General features: G+C 40.1%; 1 protein-coding gene across 1 annotated transcript; it reads right to left on the bottom strand.

The window, feature by feature from the left end:
* Window positions 1-3,471: 3,471 nt before the first annotated feature.
* CIMIP6 (ciliary microtubule inner protein 6) lies at window positions 3,472-23,269 on the bottom strand. Its single transcript, XM_084900835.1, has 5 exons — window positions 22,680-23,269; window positions 17,101-17,308; window positions 14,315-14,468; window positions 5,166-5,281; window positions 3,472-4,124 (listed from the first exon to the last, which is right to left on the bottom strand). The coding sequence occupies exons 1-5, from the start codon at window positions 22,739-22,741 to the stop codon at window positions 3,729-3,731; spliced, it is 936 nt and encodes a 311-aa protein (XP_084756961.1). The 5' UTR covers window positions 22,742-23,269; the 3' UTR covers window positions 3,472-3,728.
* Between the last annotated feature and the right edge of the window lie 1,366 nt (window positions 23,270-24,635).

Here is a 24,635-nt window from a genome sequence, read left to right as displayed (position 1 = left end):
AACCTCTCCTCACCCCCCAATATGGCTATTTGTATGGTATTTTGGCTTTTCTATTGATACATAGTTTTTATTCTTTTATGTCTTGAATTGTTTTATGCATACTTAGCTATAATTATGCTCTATTGTCTGTAATTCGTGGGGCATGAATTCTGCTAACTCCCTTCCCTAAAAGTTTTCCTTCTTGATCCCATCATGGGTATTTCTTTTCATGGTGGCTCACGTATTCAGGATTGTAAAGTGTTAGAATGGGGCAGTGTCATATTAACCTCTACCAGGGTCCTTCAGGTTTCCCTGGTTCAAACCAGTGTTTTATTGCTTTCTTGGTTTGGGAGCTGACACTGCTCATGAAGGGACATTTGACTCCACTCCTGTGTGCCTTCTGCGTGGTGATCAGTGCCCTTCCTCCCCTAATTCTCAGGCTCGTGGGACGAGCTATCTAGTGTCCTTTTCACCGCAGTGGAGCTTTCTTAGCATCCTGGCTCTGTGCTTAGCTCAAGTCCCCCTTCCAGTTCAGCTATGAAAATCCTTGCCACCAAGTTCAGTGTCTGTTTCCACTTCTTCAGTTGCCTATTTAGCCTCACCTCTTGCTCACCACTGTCGTGTTCTGTTTCTGGCACCCGAGGATTTCGATTTCTTGTTTTAGTGCCTCGTTGTGCATTTCAAATGTTTTTGTTGTTTTAATGGACATCTATCTGTGTTAGAAATGACGGGTGCTTCCCAAATCAACTTAAAGTTCGTAATAAATAAGAAGTCTAACGAAGAGTATCTTAAATCCCTCAAAGTAGTAAAATTATAATCTCTCAATAAAAACAGTGAATTTTTTTTCCTGATGCTTCTTACATGGGCCTTGGTGTGTGTGTGTGTGTGTGTGTGTGTGTGTGTGTGTGTGTGTGTGTGTGTATGCGTTTCATTTATCCTGTTGGCATTTGGAAATAAATAGACTGGGCATTGAGAAGCCAAGGTTCTGGTCCTCGCTTCAGTGCTTGCTGAATGCCAACTTAGAGGGACCATGGAAGGTCTCTGAGCCTATAATTAACCATAAAATTGGGATATAAGTGTTTGCTCTGCTCCTAGCATTATATGGATCACATGATATAATGGATTTGAAAATGCTTTTAAGCTTAAAACATACAACCTTATGGTATTAGTAATAACAATATTATTAACACATTCATTAAAGTAGTCTTAAAATATGAAAGTTCATGTTTTTTTGTGTGTTTTTTTCTTCTGTTTTTTTGTTTGGTTTGGTTTGGTAAGCTGAAAAAAAAAATCCTGTATCTTGGTAAGGGATTTTTATTCTACTAAAATACCTAATAAGGGAATTACTTGGAAACATTTTTCTTGTGAAATTTAAGAGTACTATCTGTACTGACAGGCTGTTATAACTTTAATAGGCTATGAAATACATCTTAGAGAGATACACCCTTATCAGTTAAAAAAGACACTTAAACCTGGAAATCATCATTGCATTTTGTTATTAAGTGTTTTCTGAAACTATGGATACTGAAAGTTCTATTGCTGTTTTGTGAGGGACCATAAATATTTTTCTAATGCACAAAAGATGTCCTCTTATTTGAAAATGTTGAGAACCGCCAACCTAGACTATGGTAGTGGTCCACTAACTAAGCTATTTGGCTTTAGATCCTCTATTTCTTACTAAAACATATTCTCTAAGAAGGAGGAATGTGTTACCCTGGCCAGTTTTCTCAATGGTTAGAGCATCAGCCTGAGGACCAAAGGGTCATATGTTCGATTCCTGGACAAGGGCATGTACCTGAGTTGCAGGTTTCAATATCCGGGCCCGGTGAGGGTATGTGTGGGAGGCATCCAGTTGATCTGTCCCTCTCACATTGATGCTTTTATCTTTTTCTCTCTCTCCCCCCTCCACTTCTCTCTTCCACTCTTTCTCCCTAAAAAAAAAAAAAAAAAAAAAAAAAAAAAAAATCAATGGAAAAAATACCCTCAGACGAGGATTTAAAAAAAGAAAAGATTGTGTCAATTCTCAGTGATGTTTGTCAGTCAACTGTGAGGCTTTATTGCAGAGAATTTATTTACTAATATTTAAGTATGTAGTTTTCAAATGATTTGCTTAAAAGGAAATTAGAAATTGACTCAAAATGGCAGACAGATATACACATCTGCTTATAAAAATACATATAGCTATATATAAAACAGAGAATAAAGTAGAGTTTAATAGCATTGAAAAACAGGGAGACTTACTATCAAAATAAACACATTTTTAATAAATTTAAAAAGCTATTACCAGAGAACAAAACTAAATGAAACAAAATCTGACACATGTGTAACATATATAGCGTTGACTGCTGTGGAGATAGGTCTTACAGAACTCTGCTGAGAGTCCGTGGACATTGGGAAGGAGAAGGGACCTGGGACATGGATCCGTTTGGGAAATTAGGGAACCGCATGTGGAGCAGCACATGGCATTTTCCCTGCCCCATCCTGCGGGGCTCAGCAATGGGAAGCTCTGGTACAGATCAAATCAGACACTGGGTCTGAAAAACCAAGGCAGTGCCCGAGCAGCTACTGGCCCTCAGGAGGATCAAAGGGCCTCTCAGACAAGTCCTCCTCAGATCCTTCTGACTACATATCCCAGCCCTGTCCCAAAGTCAGGCTGTGATGGACAGAAACAGCTTCTGCTGATAAGGATCTGGAAACCTCATACTCCAAGAAGATTATGCAACCAAGAAGCACCAAACATTTAAGGAAGAAGTACAATGCTAGGAAAGTGAGACATGGCACTAAAGACTATCATATTATTCTAAGACCGTGGTCAGCAAACTGCGGCTCTTGAGCCACTTGGGGCTTTTTGGCCCCTTGAGTGTGGCTCTTCCACAAAATACCATGGTCTGGGCGAGTCTATTTCAAAGAAGTGGCGTTAGAAGAAGTTTAAGTTTAAAAAATTTGGCTCTCAAAAGAAATCATTGTACTGTTGATATTTGGCTCTGTTGACTAATGAGTTTGCAGACCACTGTTCTAAGGGGATAGGAGAGGCTGTCCTACCCATACTATAGGAAGAGTCTTGTGTGTTTAGAAGGCATGCATAGATTTTGGAAATTTAAAATATAATTCTAAAATTTTTATAAATTTCAATAGATGGCCCAGCATAATAATTGACAAGGCTGAATAGCAAATTAATAGAAAGTTAGTGTCATATAGTGGTAAAGTACCATGGGAAGGATAATAGAGAAAAGTTAAGAGGCATAGAAGATAGCTGAAACTGGTTTGACTCAGTGGATAGAACATCGGCCTGCGGACTGAAAGGTCCCAGGTTCGATTCCAGTCAAGGGCATGTATCTTGGTTGCTGGCACAAACCCAGGGGGTGTGTGTGCAAGAGGCAGCTGATCAATGATTCTCATCGATATTTCTAACTCCCTATTCCCCTCTCTTCTTTTCTGTAAAATAATCAGTAATATATATATATATATATATATATATATATATATATATATATATATATGGCATAGAAGATAAATCCAAGTATTCCATCATTCAACGAGTAGCTGTTCCAGAAGGAACGAAGAGAGAGAATGGAGGGAGTGGAAATGAGAGAAAAGACTGGAGAATAAAAATTCTTAAGACCACTCTTAAAATTTTGATATAATTGTCTTTTTAAATAATTCTCTTGTTTATGTAAATTGTATGTTTTGAGGTTATTGATAACAGAAAAAGCAACTGCAAGAGCCTATACGATGATTCTGAAATTTCCCTATGTTCCGAGGGTTAAGTCTTTATCTGAAGAAGGTACTTTATCCGGACTTTTCGCTGGCGGATTTGAAGGATTGTGCCTGGTGGTCGGAGCAGCCGCTGCAGTCGTGGGAGCGCCGTCCGCAGACATTCTCCCCACGGGACTCCTGGGGCAGGCCTGGGCCGCCTCTCTGACGTCTGTTTCTGATAAGGGGGTTTTAGGCTCTAACAGCTCTGAGGACTTTTGTTGGCCGAGACCTGGTGAGGTCATTTTGCTCTCTGCTGGATTTTCTTTCTCTGGTTTCTTGGACTGTTCTGATGAGTATGGCCCTGGAGCAGTCAGTCCTGCCTCTGTTCCCGGAGGTGCGCTTGGACTACTCCCTGGCTTTACCTCTATCTGCATAAAAACGCCATACCGCTGCAAAGGAAAACAAAGCTGGCATTAATCAGGGAATACAAGTTGCTGGGACTATGAACTGAATTCATGTGTTAGATCCATGGTCGGCAAACTGGCTCGTGAGCCCCATGAGGCTCTTTGGCCCCTTGAGTGTGGCTTTTCCACAAAATACCATGGCCTGGGAGGGTCTGTTTTGAAGAAGTGGCGTTAGAAGAAGTTTAAGTTTATAAAATGTGGCTCTCCAAAGAAATTTTAATCATTATGCTGTTGATATTTGGCTCTGTTGACTAATGACTTTGCCAACCACTGTGTTAAATCAAGTCCTGGTGATTCAGGCATTTATATCTCTGCTGCTGCTTTTTTTTTTTTTTTTCTTCCCATCTCTGCTTCTTCATTGGCTGTTACCTTCATCCCAAAATTATTGGTGAACTTTTAAACAAATTATGAAATAGGTGCACCAGGAAATGAACAGGAAGGAAAAAGCAGAAAGTCATAGAAGCAACACCTCATTATCTGCCATTCTCAGCTCCTAATTCTTGGATTGTATAAGGCGATTCATATCAAATTTTATTCCTTGCTCCATAGGTTGCTGTGGGTACTATAGAAACTACAGTTCATCGATGTGAGGATTTTTTATTCCAATGCCAAATGTCTATTAGCTCCCACAGATGACTTAGTTATAGTGAAATATGAAAACAAGCATTTGTAGTTGGAAAATATCCAGCCGTTGATTATTATTATATTTATTTGATTCTGTAAACCTTACATGCATCCCCCTGCACCACACATGTAAGCATATCAAAAAGTTTATCAAAATGTTTTTGCTATTACCTTACGTGAATGATTTTAATAATTTAAACCAAATTCTAAACACTGGGATCCAAAATTATGACGTCATTTTTTAGTTTTAACTGTGACGTGGTCGAGATTGTATAATAACCATGTTAAAGTATTTAAATCGGCTTTGAGAAAGATGATGACGACTTAAAAAAGGCTTCAGGTTCTATCATAACTATATCCCAGCATAAAGTATTAAGTAATTTATTCTAAATACTGTCTCACCTTACCCCGTATTGGCTCATTGGGAGTTTTCCTGGAATCATATTGTTGTAAGAAGGAGATACGTTCTATAAAATTCTTTTGAAGTTCTGCAGATGTGTCGGGAGAGGCAAGTGGAACTAAGTGGGGGAGGGGAAAGAAAAGATTTGTGAAGTCAGGACAAAAATTAGATTTGTGGATGGATATAAACTCAGCATTCCTAATATTCAGGCTTTATAAAAATGCTAATGGAACCAGGTTCTCCTAAATGTGGAAGGTTACCACACACATCTACATAATAAATATGATTCAGCATTCTTTCTCTATGCAAGGAACCAAATCAAAACAATCAGATTAGCCCCACATGTGAAATTACTTGTAATTTAAAAAACTACTATTAATGCAATAATGGCTTTAGAAATCTTTTAGATATGTTGCTTGCACAGATACCAACCAAAGTTTGAGAAAAGCATATGTCCAATATATTTTTCAACTTATTTTTGCTCCTAGAAAGGCTATGAGAAATTTATGCCCAAGTTGCTCCCAGCAAGCACCAGCAGAATGAACTGGGAGACGCTGGGGCTGCTGCAGTTGTAGTTGAAAACTTTTTTTTTTTTAATTTCCCATTGACAGAAGCTCTGGAAATTTGCAAGAGTATTAAACCCTGACCTGAAAATAATCTTTCAATCTGGGGGTAGGCATACAAGGGATTTTACATTGGTCTCGTTAACCTATTTAATATTTTAGATAATTTTTAAATTTCACTTTATTTTTAGCATACAAGGTTATGTAAGGAGTAAGAGTAATTCCCAATTTAATAACATAAAATTCAGTCAAACTGCAAAATTAAAAACATTTTCTTTTATTTTAAAAAAATGTACGTAAGTCTCTTCAATAAATGGTGTTGGGAAAATTGGACAGATACATGAAAAAAAAAAAATAAAGAAAAGAAAAGAAACTAGACCACCAACATACACCATACACAAAAATAAACTCAAAATGGATACAGGACTTAAACATAAGGTAGGAAACCATAGAAATACTAGAGGAATCCACAGGTAGCAAAATCTCAGACATATGCCGAAGCAATTCCTTTACTGATACCGCTCCTAGGGCAGTGGTAGGCAAACTCATTAGTCAGCAGAGCAGCAAACCACTGCTCTTGAGCCGCATGTGGCTCGTGAGCCGCAGTTTGCTAACCACTGTCCTAGGGCAATGGAAACTAAAGAGAAAATAAACAAATGGGACTGCATCAAAATAAAACAGCTTTTGCACAGCGAAATAAACCATCAACAAAACAACAAAAAAGCCCACTGCATGGGAGAACGTATTTGCCATTATTATCACCAATTTATGTAATCTCCACCATTCACAGGGAATTCATACAACTTAACAAAAGGAAGATAAACAACCCAATCAAAAAATGGGCAATGGACCTAAATAGACACTTTTCTAAAGAAGACAGAAGGAAGGCCAAGAGACATATGAAAACAAGTTCAAAGTCACTAATTATTCGAGAGATGCAAATCAAAATGACACCGATGCTCTCCAGCCTGCACCTTATTTTCTTTCCTTAAATTCACTGGAAGACACATAAGCCAGACCTTGCCTTTAGCCTTTGTCCACATAGGATTGCTGATTCCCTTCAGGGAACATGACCTAAGACATGCTAGACAGATGTTATAAAAGAAAGACAGCAAAATTTAAAATATATAGCCGAAACCTGTTTGGTTCAGTGGATAGAGCTTCGGTCTGTGGACTGAAAGGTCCCAGGTTCGATTCCGGTCAAGGGCATTTACCTTGGCTGCAGGCACATTCCCAGTGAGGGGTGTGCAGGAGGCAGCTGGTCGATGTTTCTCTCTCATCGATGTTTCTAGCTCTCTATCCCTCTCTCCCTTCCTCTCTGTAAAAAATCAATAAAATATATATTTTTAAAAAATTTAAAATATATATAATTTGAATCAGCATTACTAGAATTTATGCATTAAGAATTTAAAATAAGCATAATATCCCCAAAACTATAGAAGATATTATAATATGAAGCAAGAATTAGAGGCTATAAAAATGAATTATATAGCCGAAACCGGTTTGGCTCAGTGATAGAGCGTCGGTCTGCGGACTGAGGGGTCCCGGGTTTGATTTCGGTCAGGGGCATGTATGTTGGTTGTGGGCACATCCCTAATGGGGGGTGTGCAGGAGGCGGCTGGTCGATGTTTCTCTCTCATCGATGTTTCTGGCTCTCTATCTCTCTCCCTTCCACTCTGTAAAAAATCAATAAAATATATATTTTAAAATGAACCATATAAAATATTAGAAATAAAAATTCAATAATTAAAATAAAAAAGATGAGAACAATAGCAAGAGTCATGAAGTAGAAAATCAGACGAAGAACCTCTCCCAGAAGGCAGCAGAGAAGGGTAAAGAAATAAAAATGTAAAATAGAAGCTCAGCGACATGGACAGTAGAAGCACCAAAACTGAAATTCAGGAGACCTAGAAGAGGAAATATAAGGAAATATTTAAAGAAATAATGATAAATATCTAAGAATTAAAGTTCAGAGACCTCAGATTGAAAGGATTTCCCAGATTACCACACAGGTAGAAAGACCAAGAATAAGAGACAGGCCAGTCCCATGGGATGCAAAATTTAAGGGAGCACTTGTGTGATCCTGGGAGTGAGTGCCTCCTTAAATTTTGCACCCTCAGCTTCTTATTGCTCCACTTTCCTCCTAATCCTGCAGGGTAGATACGTAAACACTCACATCTAAGACATTTATAGACAGATTTTCATCTGAGACAAAAAAAAAAAAAAATTCTAAATGCTTTTAAAGAGGAGAGATTGCCAACAAAGGAGTAGGCAGATTTATATCAAATTGTACAACAACATTGGACACAATGGAAACTTATTTGATATTTTTAAACATATAGGAATTATTATACCCAGCTAAACTGTCATTTAACTCTGAAGCCACAATAAAAAATAAAGAAGGTCTCAAAATGTTTTCCCCTAAAACAGATCTACTTTGAAAAATTCTTATAGGAAGAACTCAATAGAAATAAATCAAGGAGGGTGCTTAAGGTATATAGAAAATTAAATTTTTTGTTTCCTTAAAAAGAGAAAGACTAAAGCACAGAAAAATAAGTACTATACTCAAAACAACTCAGAATTAAATTCTGCTGCTTAACATATTAATTTGCATCAATATGTTAAACAGAAATTAAAATAAAAATAGTATAATGATTACAATGGTGCGGGGGTTACCTCTCATTATTTGTAGGTGCTATAACTACCTGAATAGAAAAGCCACTAGAATCAATAAATTATGAGAATAAGAGTGTGGCAAAGTAAGCAGGTAAGTGTATAAAAATCAAAAGCATTTTGCTGTAATAACAGTAACCTACTAGAAAATAAAATGAAAAATAAGATACATTCTCTATAGGAACAATAAATAATAATTATAAATTAACAAAGAATCCAGAAGCTCTCTATCAAGAAAAAATTTTAAACTTTTAACTTAAAAAAAGTAGAAATTGATAGATTCCATACATTTATATAGAAGAGATAGTATATTACTGCAAAGATACCATTTTTCCTAAATTAATCTATAATGTCAGCACAACCAAATAAAAGTCTTGCTGGATTATTTTGAGGAATATCATGAGTTCCAAAGTTTAAACAGAAAAATGAAAGTCTACTCTGAAAAAGGAAGAGCAAAGACTGAAACGTTCCCTATCAGATTTAAAGACAAACTATAATAAATGTAATGAAAACATTTCTGTAGTGACCAACTGAAAATTAACCTAAGGAAGAGAGCTCAGAGACAGACCCATTTATATAGTGAACCTAATAACATACAATGAAGGAGGTCCCACAAGTCAATGGTGGGGGTATAGATTGTTTAGTAGACAGTATGCAGAAAACTCCATGGAGAAAAATGGAATAGGTCCCCTATTTTATACTGCACATACAGGTAGGATCTAGGATTAAAGACATAATTATGGAAGGTAAAATTATAAAATCAAGAGAAGAAAATGTAGGAGAAAATTTTTGTGACTTAAGGGTAGGAAAACTTCTCATAAAAAATCATTGCACAGCCAAAACCGGTTTGGCTCAGTGGATAGAGCATCAGCCTGTGGACTGAAAGGTCCCGGGTTCGATTCCAGTCAAGGGCATGTACCTTGGTTGCAGGCACATCCCCAGTAGGAGTTGTGCAAGAGGCAGCTGATGATGATTCTCTCTCGTCGATGTTTCTAACTCTCTATCCCTCTCTGTAAAAATTCAATAAAATATATATAGTTTTTAAAAAAATCATTGCACACCCATAGGTGGAAACCTGTTAAGTTTAATTATAACAAAATGTAGGATTCCTGTTCAATGAACAAAGATAGCAGAGAAATAGTAGGATGGGAGGAAATACTTGTAACATGAAAACTGAAAGGGATAGGAAATAATTTACTTCATTCAGTAAAGAGTGAGGGCAATTTGAAGATATTTTCAGACAAAGAGAAGTGAAGAGGTGGCCACTTCTAAACTCTCACAGAAAGAACGATTTTAGGACATTGTAGTAGTCTGTTACATAGGTGGCCCCAATAAATCCGGCATCCCAGTATTCACATCTTGAACAGTCCCCCCCCCCCCCCCCTTAGTGAATATGAACTGGCCTTGTGATTAAATTTGGCAGAAGGAACATGGTGCCAGTTCCAGGTATAATCCTCAAGAAAGCCTTGCACTTGGCTGGGAGGAGGCCCTGAGCTGCCATGTGAGAAGTCCCCCTAGCCTGCTGGAGAACTTACATGGAGAGACAACATGGAGATGGAGATGAGCAATCAGTCCAGTGTCTTACCTGAGTCCGGTCCTCAGACAACCTCCTAACTGAATGTAGCCACACAAGCACCCACCAGCAAGACCAGCCAAAAGCTGCCAGCTGAGCCCAGTCCAGATTGCAGAATCACAAGCAAATAAAATGACTGTTCTTTTACGCCACTACATTTTGGAGTGCTTTGTTATGCAGATAACAGAAATGTTTCAGAAGGAAGTCACTTAAATCTAATGAATCATCTTTTATATAGTAATCTAGAGAACCTCTCAGAATTTCAAAAAGAATAACTCAAGAAAATTTCTTTCTGGGACTAATAAAAGGAGAGGAAAGATAACCTGAGCTATTATAGAGAGACATTTCTTACTCAGTGCATTATGCCTATCAGAATTAGACACAGCTACCATGTTCACTTATGCAAATATATGAGTCTTTTAAAGAAGCCCTCTGCAGTGAAGAACTTCTAAGTGGGGAAACATCAAAGAAGATATTCAATTTCTTAGTGGTTGGTTACTCTACATAAGAATTCAAATCGGACCCAAACTAATTACTTTAAAAAGAAGCCTTGTTAGTTGAGGCTTGCCAAGAAATAAGGCAAAGTCTATGAAGAATGCTTGAAATCCACTCTTTGTTTCTTAGAAACCTGATCTAACTAAAATAGGAATTTTCTAAACAAGGATACAACAAGCCAGTTGGTGCTAGCCATCTATATTTTATTAAAAAAAAAAAAAACCCACAAGATTTATTCAAATATACAACTTACTACTCATATTGAAGGAAACTTAGCAGCTTTCACGTTGACAAATTTTCTTAACATTTTGCTTGTGTCTACTTAAAAAACATGAGTGATACTTTTCTATTAGAAATCCCATTCTTCTAAATAGTAGTTACTTTGATCTTATATAAAAAGATTATTAATGTAAAAATAATAGTACAGATATAGTGGAAAAACAATCAAACATAATGATAGCAAAAAATTGTTATGTTATCCCTTGGTGCAAAAACAGCAACACAAACAAAAACCTAGTTTAGAAAATTATTTTTACCACTGTATATGAGTTTGAAATTCAAAAGAATGTTAAAATATCAAGTAGTCAATAAACAGCCACAGTATCATATAAATATGAAATACCTCCCTCACAAATTAGATCAGCTTTTCCAATTTATAAAGATTTATTACATAAAACCAAAAGTTAATACTTATTCTTACAGGGACTCGGATATGATGGAGCATAGTCATTTGTTGAATTGACTGTGGAAGGCAGCCAGGAAATTGCGTGGTGGTACAAGACATAAAGGGGACTTTCACTGTCAGCACAAGATGAAATGCCAAAGACCAGGCATAATTAAGTGGGCTGATGGAACAGAATGACTAGGAGATGACTTATAATTGGCATTAATGCATGTTTATATACACATTTTCCATGTCCACATGCATAAGCTGACATATACAGACTCATTTATATAAGTACTTCAAAATGTTACATTAAAATATTTTCTTTTAAAGTCACATTCATCTATAATCCAGTTATCATCTAAAATATGAATAAATTGCAAGCCTATATTGGTATGTATGTTAGTTGAAATTACAGTATGACTTTATGTAATCTGTTGGATGATACGTATCATTAATAAGCATTGGTTGATTCTGGGCATTGTGCTAGGACTTGGGTACAATAATGGTCTTGTAAATTAGAAATACCGATAAAAGAAGAGGGAAAGACAGAAGAAAGGAGGAGGAGGAGGGAGTGAAGGGAAGGCAAGTAGAGGGAGGAAGGAAGACATTCATGCCAGATTCCTGAAGTTAGATTCCAGTTCAACACCTAGTTGGTTCAGTACAATCTATAATAATAAAAAGCATAATATGCTAATTAGACCGAACAGCCGAACAACCTTCCAGACATCCTTCTGGATGACCTGCCAGACGAAGCCAGGGCTGCTGAGGCAGTTGCCATGGCAGCGAGGGCTGAGCCCTTGTATGAATTTCATGCATTGGGCTTCTAGTAATTAATAGAAATAGCTATGTAAACCATTTGTTGTCTGCTATGTACTAAGCATAGTGGTAGACATTTTTTTTTTCTCATGACAAACAAGAAGTAACTGGAGGAGCTGAACCCGGTTTGGCTCAGTGAATAGAGCATCGGCTTAGGGACTGAAAGGTCCCAGGTTCGATTCCGGTCAAGGGCATGTACCTTGGTTGTGGGCATATCCCCAGTAGGGAGTGTGCAAGAGGCAGCTGATTGATGACACTCTCTCATTGATGTTTCTAACTCTCTATCCCTCTCTCCTCTTCTCTGTACAAAATCAATAAAATATATTTTTTTTTAAATGAAGTCACTGGAGGACCTAAAGGGGGAGAGTGATACCATTTATGTTTTTAAAAAATCCTTCTGGTATGGGTAACAAATTATAGAGGAGAAAGGATGGGGGTGAGGAAGCAGTGGCTGCACTACATTGGCAAGAAGATTTGGGATATATTTTGAAAATTGAAAATGTCAAGATTTGCTGATGGGCTGGATGTAGGGGGGGAGTTTTAGAATGACTTCTAGATTATTAAAACATGAGCATCTGGGGGCATAGAAGTGACATTTATTGAGATGGGAAAGGCTGGTGGAGGAATGAGATGTTCTATTTTTGATAAGGAGGTTAGTTTCCAAGAAAAGATGTCAAGTAGGTGGTTGGCTATCTAGTCTTGAGGTTCAGTGAAGAGGCCAGGGTTGGAGAGAAAATTGGTTTGTATATTAGGTCCCTTCACTTTAAGCTTAATCTCTGTTCCTTGTTTCATCTACTTTGGGTCGCATCTCTGGAGTGCTCACCTTCAATAATGATATTACACCCTTCTACTCCTCATCTTCTGTCAACTGTATATTTACCTTTCTTGTGAAAGGTAAATTATATTTACATAATTCTGTTCTACAAAATTTAAATTCTATTCAGTGTTTAGGTTTTCCATATTGTGTTTCTAGATGGATGCTAAAAGTTGAGACTTGCTAAACAGCATTTACAATATAAATGAATTTCGTTCACTGAGGGTCCAAATATTGTTGCAGGACTACATTTGTTTCTCAGTGGGTCCAAGGCCCAGCACCACTTGAAAACAAATTTCTAGTGTCCATGTCATACAATTCCTCTTTTCTTGGTTAAAAAATTACTGCTCCTGAGAACTTTGTTTATGCTTAGAATAAGAATTTTAAGAGTTCTTAATATATATACAGATATCTGTATAAATATATTTTACTTTTTATAAAAAATATAAATATATCTGTATAAATATATATATATACAGATATCTAGATAGAGATATCTATCTAAATATCTGTATAAATTCAGTTTTCACAAAACTTATTTAACCACTTCTTCCCGTTTTTTTTTTTAAATTAAATTTATTGAGGTGACATTGGTAATAGGGTCATATAGGATTCAAATGTACATTACACATGATCTGAACATTGCATTCTGTGCCCACCGCCCATAGACAAATCATCTTCCTTCATCAAATATTTGGCCCCCTTTACGCTCTTCCACCCACTCATCCCCTTCCTTTTAGTAACCCCCATACTGTTCTCTATTTCTCTGAGTTTCCGTTTGATATCCTACATATGCGTGAAATCATATGGTTGTTGGCTTTCTTTGACTGACTGATTTTGCTTAGTATAATGTTCTCAAGGTCCATCCATGTTGTTGCAAATGGCAGTATTTCATCGTTTCTTATGGCTGAGTAGTATTCCATAGCATATACGTATGTACCACATCTTCTTTATCAGTCCTTTATCGGAAGACATATTGGTCGTCTCTATGTGTTGGCCAACCTGGTTTTTTTGTTTGTTTGTTTTAGGGCATCTATAAACATCGCAAAACCCAGTACCCTTCAGATTGCACTTTGAGAAATACTACCGTGTTTCCCCAAAAATAAGACATCCTCCGAAAATAAGACCTAGCGCATGGAAAGATAAGACAGCCCCTGAAAATAAGACCTAGCGCAACTTTGGGAGAAAAAATTAATATAAGACACTTATTTTCGGGGAAACAGGGTACCATATAGTGTTGCCTACTATTTTAACAGTGACAATTTTTAAAGTTTGGTGCAATAAAGAGCAGAATGCTACTAAGTTTCTGACTTGGAAGTTAGTGCTTACTAGTCAGTACAATTTTTATGATGATATATTAAACATGTTTGGAGATAAGCTGTCCACAAGGAAGGGATAAAGAAAAAAACATGTCAATGGATGCACTTGCTTGTCTGTTTTCACCTTCTATAGAGAAGAGGTTTTCTCAGGAGGTGCCAGCAGATCTAACCATCGTAACTTGATAGGAGTAACCTGAGATAATTGAGAAGTTTTACCACTGCTAACCTTACCTATTCCACAAGTAGGCTTTTGAAACTTGCTGTGTCTGACTGGCAAAACCAATGGACACATTGGTTTTTGAAAGTCACTCCTCTGGGTGCTCTTAGTGTCATACGGTGGTTGAAAGTGATGCTCAGGTTCTTCACCATGTGACCACCAGTCAACCTTTAGGGGAAAAAGTTAGAAATATAAAATTGGATACTATAGGCCATTTCTGTGTGCTGCTTAAGGTCTTTTAATGGACAGTCATTCGGTTCCATGAGTCATTGGATAGTCTAGTACTAAAACAAAGTTCTGAAATCTAATATATTTTCATAAAGGCTGTATTTCTTAAAAGACACCTAAAAATGAAACATCTCACATTTTTAACTAAAATACAGATGCTAAATTCTTAAACTACCTTCTATTAATAGATGGAGTTATAAAAATCAACAAAATAGTTATATTTCTGTATTGTACAATTTTATTATATACTGGAGGCCCGGTGCACGAAATTTGTAAGGATGGGTTCAGTTAATAGTCTGGTTTACATTCAGCCGAAACTAGAGCTCAGGAGAGTCACTCATTGACTTTCATAAAATATCTGGGAACTTCACTAACCTGGATCTCTGTACCAGGCTTATTTCCCCAGTGTAGGCCTCGTCGGTAAATTTCTTTTAAATACCAAATAATTTTTAATAAAATAGTCTTAAAACTGCCCATGTAAGGGTTTACTAAATGATATTACAGCATATCTGACCTCAGAAATTCCCACTTCACATCCACACATACTTGTCCCATGGTGTGCAATTTTATAAAAATGGTTGATGCTATCATTGTAAAGAGAACCCTCTAAAACAAACTTCTGTTCAAATGTTGTTAAATCACAACTACACCTAACTCACAACTATACCCAAATTTACAAGGCAAAGGAACTCTGGCTGTTATTGAGAGAGAGAGAGAGAGAGAGAGAGAGAGAGAGAGAGAGAGAGAGAGAGAGAGAGGGATGAAGGGGGGGGAGGGAGAGCGAGAGAGAGAGAGAGAGAGAGAGAGAGAGAGAGATGAGAGATGATGCTGGTTTTGACCAGGAAGGAGCCATGAACCAAGGAATGCAGGCAGCTTCTAGAAACTGGAAACAGATTATCTCCTCAGACCCTCTAGTGGTTCTCAACTTGTGGTGACCCTGCTAGCGGTTCTCAATTTGTGGATCGAGACCCACAGATTGAGAACAGCTAGCAGGGTCACCTAAAGCCATTGGAAAACACAGATGTTTACATTACAATTCATAACAGTAGCAAAATTACAGTTATGAAGTAGCAACGAAAATAATTTTATGGTTGGGGGTCACCACAACATGAGGAACCATAATAAAGGGTTGCAGCATTAGGAAGGTTGAGAACCACTGCTCTAGAAGGAACCAGCCCTACGGATCGCCAATGAGACCGATGTGAGACTTCTAAGCTCCAGAAGTGAAAGGGAATAAGTTAGTGTTGCTTTTAGCTAGTGTTTAAGTTTGTGGTTATTTGTAACAGCAGCAGTAGGAAACTGATAAATTATACCTCAAAAAAAGTCGAATTTAATAAAGGGAGATAATGGAATATATTTACTCTAATAGTGTGAATAAGAGTGTGGTTTGGCTAAAGCAGTAGTCCTGGACCAGAGAGAGATGACTGTGGCTTTTGCTTACTTTGTAATCTCAGACATGTTAATTTACTTTTTGGAGTATGTTATCTGTAAAATATTTCCAGTGATACATCATAGAAATTATTGTGCAGACTAGGGGATATAACATATGAAACACTTAGCTCATTCCTAACACTTCATACACTTTCAATAAATGGTAGCTATTATTTTATAGAAAGCATCTGAATTATTCTAATATAAACTTTTTATATTAGAATATGTTACAAATACTATAGAAGATATTTTTCAGTTACCTCGGAGCACTACTGTGTGTGTGTGTGTGTGTATATATATATATATATATATATATGGAATCTAAATCATTTTTCTGGAGTGAATATGGCATATATATACAGTAGGTCCTCAGTGCGACATAACGTGATTTTTGCCGTCAGTCGGAACCCACCTACATATGCACTTACGTCACTCACATGGAGCACATACACAGCAGTAATGAAGTGAAGCGGTAAAAAAAATTTTAAAAGAAAGATAACAATTCCTGACCTTTACTTGTGGTACATAAATAATAAAAAAACATAAAGTACATATGTACATACATCGAAATGATGGACTTTTTTATTTTATAAATAAATGGGAGATGGCGACGTAACCATGAAATGACCTACGTCCAGTCTGATGTAACCCAAGGACTGTCTATAATGAAATGCATGTAATGTATATGAAATATGTGTGTTTGTATATGGCTTGTATGCAAAAGTTACATGAGAGTAGTTCCAGGCTACTGCTTTAAACTATACATATAAAAGGTTAATATGCAAGGTGTCCCCTCGGGAGTTCAACTAGGATTTTGATTGCTCATTATGATGTGCACTGACTATATGATGTGACCAGGGGGGCAGCTTGGAATGAAAGAAGGCCCCAGCAGGCATCCGGCAGCTGGGGAAGGAAGGCCAGGGCCCGCAGCCAGAAGGCCCAAATCCCAATTGGCTCTGATCACCAGCCAGGCCTAGGGACCCTATCTGTGCACGAATTTTGTGCACTGGGCCTCTAGTTGGATTATAAAAAGTATTACTCTGACATATGTTACATCCTTTAAGTAGTCTGTGTCTAAATTATCTTGCAAAAGAGCGTCTGAATCTAAATTTTAGTTGTATATAATGAACACCTGTCCAACCTGATATTCTGACCCTTTCTTGGAATCTATGTAGGGAACTGGTTCATTGCATGTTCTTGCATTTGTGTTAATGAATTTAGCATAATATACACGGCGTATCATGACGCCTGGTTTTGAATGTGATGCGCTCTTTCCAGGTTCTTTTTCGTGTTTGAGTTCTTCTTTTTCAGTTATATACATTACACCAGCATCTTCTATTTTATGCTGTCTGAAAAACAGAATGAAATAGTAAATCATTTATCTCAATGAGCATTTTCAGTAATGAGTTATAATTACATAAAATAAGAGTTAAATATATTTCAAGTATCAGTCAAGAAGACTAGGCTTTATTATAATTTATAAGGGGCTCCTGCTATTAAAATGTGAGAGGGTATCTTCTCTAAATTATATGAGATAAAGGGATTTGTGTGAATATTGATTATGTAGTACAATATACCAACGCAGTGTACAGACTCTCGCTGAGAGGAGAGGAGTAGTGATTTGATCACTCTTACAAAGCACATTTGTAGTATTTTATCATGCGACTGTTACTTACTAATCTTAACTCACCTTTAAGCTAGTTACCTAGTAAGTTCATCCATCTGGATGAGGAAGACTATTTTAAAAGCTCACCTGGAAAACTTACAAAAACTACCAAATGACCAAAAGAATTAATCAAGAAAAGACCACTGTGCAGGCATCAAAACAATTCCATTTCTTATCACTTGTTACTTCTAATAACTACACTGGCATTTTTTAAAAAATGAAACTTACTGAGTTCTTTAAAAAGTTAAAAGAAATGATTAGAAGGAAATAGCTTATAGATTTTTCTTCTTTTAAATAAGTTATAGTAGACATTATAAAAGGGAGTATTTTAAATGTCATACACTTGAAAAGTAAAGGTAAGAATGGAACATATGAATTAGAATACTTTTACATAGAAGCTTTTAAAATAGAATCCCTTAAAACAGAATCCCTCCCTTCAAACCAAAGCCAGGGCCAGGTCCTTTATCAAGTCCTTTTCCAGTTAAACCCTCCCATATCTTTTCATTGTGTTTGCAATGAATGCTGCCTTCACACCGTGGCTCTGAGGTCCTGGGAGACCCTGTCCAGCGGAAGTCTTCAGTTGCACTCAAGACCCTTCCCCTCACTTCTCCAGCCAGCCCCCCTTCCTTCAGCACCAGTGTCTTTCCCCGCAGGTTTTTGCACATACTGCCTTCCCTCTGCCTGCTCCGGCTCGTTCCCAGCTCCCTGCACACCTGCCTCCCTGCACACCTGGTTCACTAACATTTCCGTCTCAGCCTGGAGGTCATCACAGAAACGTTTCCTAAGGTTTCTCCTTCCTCACTCTATGTAATCTCCATTTCAGTATCTCGTTCATTTCTTGCATAACACCACAATTAATTATTTATGTACCTACTTCTTGTTTACATGATTTTGGTAAGCACTACAATACCTTTTACTAATCAATAAGTTCCATGAAGGCAAAGATTGTGTTTCATTTATCATTAGGTCCCCACCATCTGGACCATTATATTTTCTATGCAGATCCACCACCGCTAGTGAATCCCCTGGAACTGTTTTCTCTGGCTTTGTTGTAGCAGTACACTCCCAAACCTTACTTGAATACGCACAAACACTGTTCAGCATCCTGGGATCCTAGTTCTCTGCATCCCAACAAAAAGTGCTCTCTGTAAAGGATTTGGAAAAGCTGATTCCTGCTAAAGTATAAATAACTCCTAGGGCTTTTCCTATTACCTTTCCATAGCTGGAAACATTTATTTAAAGGTTGTGATTGATTCAAAACTTCTGACGTTCGTTTTTTTCCATCTGCTTCTCATAGCTATAACCCAGCAAGATGCTTGTACTGGAACCGGTCCTTGGAGGAAAGGACTGTGGCTGTTTACTTGCATACATAAGCATCCACCCAATTAAGTGCTCGTGGTGAATGTCAAGTATATGATTTTATAATAATCTCTTATTAGAAGGAAAACACAGTTAAAACCTGTGTTCGAAAAACTCGAAGTTAATCAGAGCTGGGATTCCAGCCATTGACTGTCTGAGCCTTGGTTTCCTCATTTGAAAGCTCAGGACCGTAATGCCTGCTGTGAAAGATGTGAGAATAACAATGAATAATTCATTCCTTCAACAAATACTTACTGAGCCATGCCTCTAAGTGTTGTGGTGAGGCCCTGAAGCTGGGGGAAGGATCTAACAAAAACCCTGCCTTCATAGGGCTTACATTCTAGCGGGAAGGCAGATGGAAAAGAAAATAATAAGTAAAACACATACAGGCATACCTCAGAGATATTGCCTTACACTATCCACCACCATAAAACAAGTATCGCAATAACACAAGGTGTAACCTTTTTGCTGGTGGAGGGTCTTGCCTTCAGTTTGTAAGAACTACAACCTCTGTGGAGCGCAGTAAAGCAAAGCACCATGAAAAAAAGTATGCCAGCATTCTGTGAGATGGTGTTGTGTACTAAGGCCAATACTAAAGAATGGGAGACAGGCGTGTGTGTATATGGGAGGTAAATTGCATTTTTATATAGTGTGCAGGCTGCCTGATGAAGGTGGCAAGTGGAAAAGACAGGGAAGAGGGAAGAGAATCTCAGCAGAGTGAACTCTCACTGCCAGGCTGTGCTGCAGAAGCGCACCTGTCTCACCATGGTGCTCAAGGTGTGGATCCCAGAGAAGCAACATTGGCCTCAATTGTCAGCTTGTTAGAAATATTTCCTATCCCAAGCTACTGAAACACAATCTCTGGGGCAGGTTCCCAGGAACCTGTTTTAACCGGCTCTCTAGATGATTCTCCTGTACGTTCGAGTCTGAGAACCACTGTGTAGTGACAAAAATACAGGCTTTAGAAGCAGATAGTACTGGCTCCACATCATAACGAGCCATGCAATCGTTCTCAAAACTTAGGATCCATCAGAATCCCCTGGAGGCCTTGTTCAAACCAGACTGATTACTGTGCCCTGCTCTTAGCGTTGCTGAGTTGGTGAGCCTGTGGTGAGGAGTGTGCAACAATTGCATTTCTAATACCTCCCCAGGTGATGCTGGCCTGGGGACCACACTTTGAGAACCATTGCTGATGCCAGCAAGGCGGCCTGCGTGCTGGAGCAGAGTTGCGTCAGAGGGCGAGTAGTAGATAAGGCCACGGAAGGGAAGAGGGGCCCAATGAGTAGGCCCCATAAGCCATGGTTGGAGCCTTAGCGTTTTCTTTGCAAGGGCCAGTGGAGAAGGGGGATCTAATTTGTCTTGTGCGAAGCCAACTCGACCGAGTGCTGTGTTGAGAAGGCTGGAAAGGGACAAGGAGCGAAGCAAAGGCCTTTGTATAATATTGTCCACGTAGAGCAGGTACTTAGACCAGGTGGGGTGATGGCGTAAGGCACTCATCGCGGTGGATTCTGGATATATTTTAAAGATAGAGCCTACCTATTAGGGGGGAAAAGAGGACCCAGGTAATACTTTCAACTATTAAGATTTTTTTTTTAAATAAAAAAAGAACCGAAAAGAATAAAAAGTAAAATTACATTCTATCTCCTACAGAAATTTGCTAGCAAATTAGATGTGGTTTGTGAGAAAGAGTGGATAATTTGGGATGACTTCAGGAATGGTAGGCCAGGCTGCAGTGCCTGCGAAGAACCTGGCACCCCTGGCACACAGCAGATGCCCAGAAAACAGAGCGCTTTCAGAAGCGGAGCTGTGAGTGCCCCACCACCGGGACGGAGACAGCGATGGGGACTGGCAGAGGGAGAGCCCCCCATTGGGGATGGGGACTGGCAGAGGGAGAGCCCCCGTTGGGGGATGGGGGACTGGCGGAGGGAGAGCCCCCGTTGGGGATGGGGACTGGCGGAGGGAGAGCCCCCGTTGGGGGTGGGGGACTGGCGGAGGGAGAGCCCCCGTTGGGGGTGGGGGACTGGCGGAGGGAGAGCCCCCGTTGGGGGTGGGGGACTGGCGGAGGGAGAGCCCCCGTTGGGGGTGGGGGACTGGCGGAGGGAGAGCCCCCGTTGGGGGTGGGGGACTGGCGGAGGGAGAGCCCCCGTTGGGGGTGGGGGACTGGCGGAGGGAGAGCCCCCGTTGGGGATGGGGGACTGGCGGAGGGAGAGCCCCCCGTTGGGGATGGGGACTGGCGGAGGGAGAGCCCCCCGTTGGGGATGGGGGACTGGCGGAGGGAGAGCCCCCCGTTGGGGATGGGGACTGGCGGAGGGAGAGCCCCCCGTTGGGGATGGGGGACTGGCGGAGGGAGAGCCCCCCCCGTTGGGGATGGGGGACTGGCGGAGGGAAAGCCCCCCGTTGGGGATGGGGACTGGCGGAGGGAGAGCCCCCCAATGGGGATGGCTCCATGAGAGGCCCCCCGGAGGAGGAAAATGCTGTTTGGAAGGAGAACTAGCACATCAAGCCCCAGCACTTACTGCTGCGGATCCTCCTTTGGTTCCATGGGCTCCTCTGACCTGACAGGAGGCGGCCAGGAGCCTCGGGGTCTATGGGGACTAAGCTCTGCCAGGAAAAGGGCATTCGGAGCCGCGATTGTGACTCACGCGTTGCTAAGTGACCGAGGCCTTTGGAAGCGCGGGGCGGGGGGGGGGGGGGGGGGGAGGGGGGGGGCGCGGGGACAGGGTGGCGTTGGGGGGGGAGGGGGACTGGGTGCCGGGAGGAGCGGGAGGAGGGGGGAGAGGGGTGCCGGGGGAGAGGGGTGCCGGGAGGGGGGTACCGCTGTGCATGCGCAGTACCCCGGCTCCGGCTCCAGCTCTGCAGGGGTAGCTGGCGTGTCCACACTGCGCCTGCGGCAGCGGGCGGGGGAGGCTGGCCGGATCTCTGGGCTTCTTTCCCGGACCTACCCCAGGCTGGACAGCCTGCGTTTGAACTTGGCCTTCCCTCCATCTGGCCAGGAAGCGTCTTTATTTATCAGGGCCCACCCCACCCTTGGCATCAGCAAGGGGCCGTTCTGGAGCCTCCCCTTGGCCCTAGGGCAGCGCTGCTAATTGTCCCTGTCCCCGCAGCTCAAGTCCGTCTGCACCTCACCCCGGAGCTGCGGGCTGCAAAGTGCAGGCAGGCAGGCAGGCAGGAGAGAGACTTGTTTTCCCCAGAACCACGAAGCACTGTGCACGACATGATTGCTGCTCCTGGGCTGCCTAATCCCTGCACAAGAAAAAGCTTGGCTCTCAAGGTTCACCGTTTCTGACAACACCCTTTTCCCTGCAGCAAGCATTAAAAGAGACGTGCATATAAGTACAACCAATGGACACAAAACTCTGGGGAGGGAGGGCATGTATGGGAAGGGGCGGGCAATGGTAAGATATGTACACAGATAATAATTTAATAATAATTAAAAAAAGAAACCAAATAAATAAATAAATGAAATCAACCAAAAAAAAAAAAAAAAAAAAAGAGCTAGAGAGCACTCGGGTCTTGCAAATGAGACTCCCCGCGGTGTGTGCATCTGCTCCAGGCCCAGCCCGGTGCAGAACGGGGCCAGGGTACTGGAGCTCTCGCCGCTGGCGGGGCCTGTTCCCTCAGCGCTTATCCAAAAGAGCCAGCTCCGGGAAAGCAGCTGATGACCTGGTCCACCTTCTGGGCCTGGAATTTCTTACCTCATCTCACCATTGCCGCCCAGTTTCCACTGCCAGAGCCAAATGTCTTTGGCATCTGTCATGGTAACCCGTGCATTTCCCTGGATAAATGGGAGAAGAAAAATCCTTACTGAGTTGAACTCTGCTGTGTGTTGGGCTATGGGTGTGCGCGTGTTTTGTAACCCAGAGTCAGTATGACTTGGTCTTGACGTTTACCTTGAAGAAATGTGGGAGAGTGGAGTTTGGCCCTAGGACTCTTTGTACATATGTGAGCTTACGTCCTATGAGGAAAAGAGTATATGAATAGAAGACTTGAATGTGTGGTTAAGTACTATAGTATGTGTGTGTTTGGGGATTAAGGGGTGGGCGGGTAAATAAATATGAAGACTGCTTTAAACACTGCATACAGTCATCCTCAATTTCCCCAAATCTGAGGATATTCAAGTAAGTCCCTTATATAAAATGGCATACTATTTGCAAGTAACCCCACATATCCTCCTGTATACTTTAAATCACCTCGAGATTACTTATATACCTAATACAGTGTAAATGTTATTTAAGAGTTATTATGCTGTATTGGTTAGGGTAGTGGTCGGCAAACTGCGGCTCACAAGCCACATGCAGCTCTTTGGCCCCCAAAATTCCACGGCCTGTGCGAGTCTATATTGAACAAGTGGCGTTAGAAGAAGTTTAAGTTTAAAAAATTTGGCTCTCAAAAGAAATTTCAATTGTTGTACTGTTGATATTTGGCTCTGTTGACTAATGAGTTTGCCAACCACTGGGTTAGGGAATAATGACAAGGAAAAAAGTCTGTACATGTTCAGTACAGATGCAACCATCATGGCCTACATACATAGTGCACATCAGCAAAAATGTAATATTTTTTATTTGCAATTGGTTGAATTCTGGGGCTAGAAACCTGAGGACATAGAGGGCCAACTCTGCTTACCTGGCTTTATCCTAATCATTATACTGTGAATAGGGTTATATGCCCTGGCTCCACCACTGAGGAGCTGGTTTGCTTGGGCAAATGATCAAACTTAGGTGCGCCTCAATTTTCTCATCCACAAAATGGGATCAGTGCTTGGGCTGAGGTATAGATGGTTTACAACAACCAGACACCTAGTCACTCCTTGGTCATTATTAGCTACTATTTTTATTGAGCAATTTAATTGGTATATTTTACTTCATGTCTTAAGGCTTAGTCAATGATCTCATCATTCCCTCTAATTTCTATTCCAACCTTTACCAATCTCCTCAAGCTCCTAAAATGACTCACCATCAGGGACCATCCCAACTACTTGATAAGAAGAAATGAGGAATTTTCTCCACTTTCTCCCTCTGAAAACAAACTCACCTGCAGCCATGCAGAATGACAGCTGTTCAGTTTTATTCTGAGTCTTGGAGTATTAGTCTAAACCCGTTGTCAGCAAACTGCGGCTCTCGAGCCACATGTGGCTCTTTGGCCCCTTGAATGTGACCCTTCCACAAAATACCACGGCCTGGGCGAGTCTATTTTGAAGAAGTGGCGTTAGGAGAAGTTAAAGTTTAAAAAATGTGGCTCTCAAATCTCAATCGTCATACTGTTGATATTTGGCTCTGTTGAATAATGAGTTTCCTGACCACTGGTCTAACTATAAATATACTCTTGTCAATCTCTTTCCAACTCTTATGCAGTTTATATGTGTGTATATTTATCGAGGGATATAGGAAACATTAAAGATATGTGCCTACCACAGTCACAATTTAGATATGGATCCAAAACAGGCATACAGGAAATAACTGAGAGCAGCAATGATGTATAACCATATTGTATAACCAGTTATCACAAGCATTAAATTTCAGTAGTGATGATAACACAGTATTATAAAAACCAGCCAGTTATTTATGATTGATACCTCCTCTGACAAATAATGTAGATTTAAAAATAATACTTACATTTTAATGTAGAAAAAGCGCTGGACTGCTATTACTTTC

The sequence above is a fragment of the Pipistrellus hanaki genome, assembly GCF_964339955.1.
Source record: "Pipistrellus hanaki genome assembly, chromosome: 12".
NCBI lineage: Eukaryota > Metazoa > Chordata > Mammalia > Chiroptera > Vespertilionidae > Pipistrellus > Pipistrellus hanaki.
Note: the sequence above shows the minus strand (reverse complement) of the source record. Positions and strands in the feature narration are given on the sequence as shown.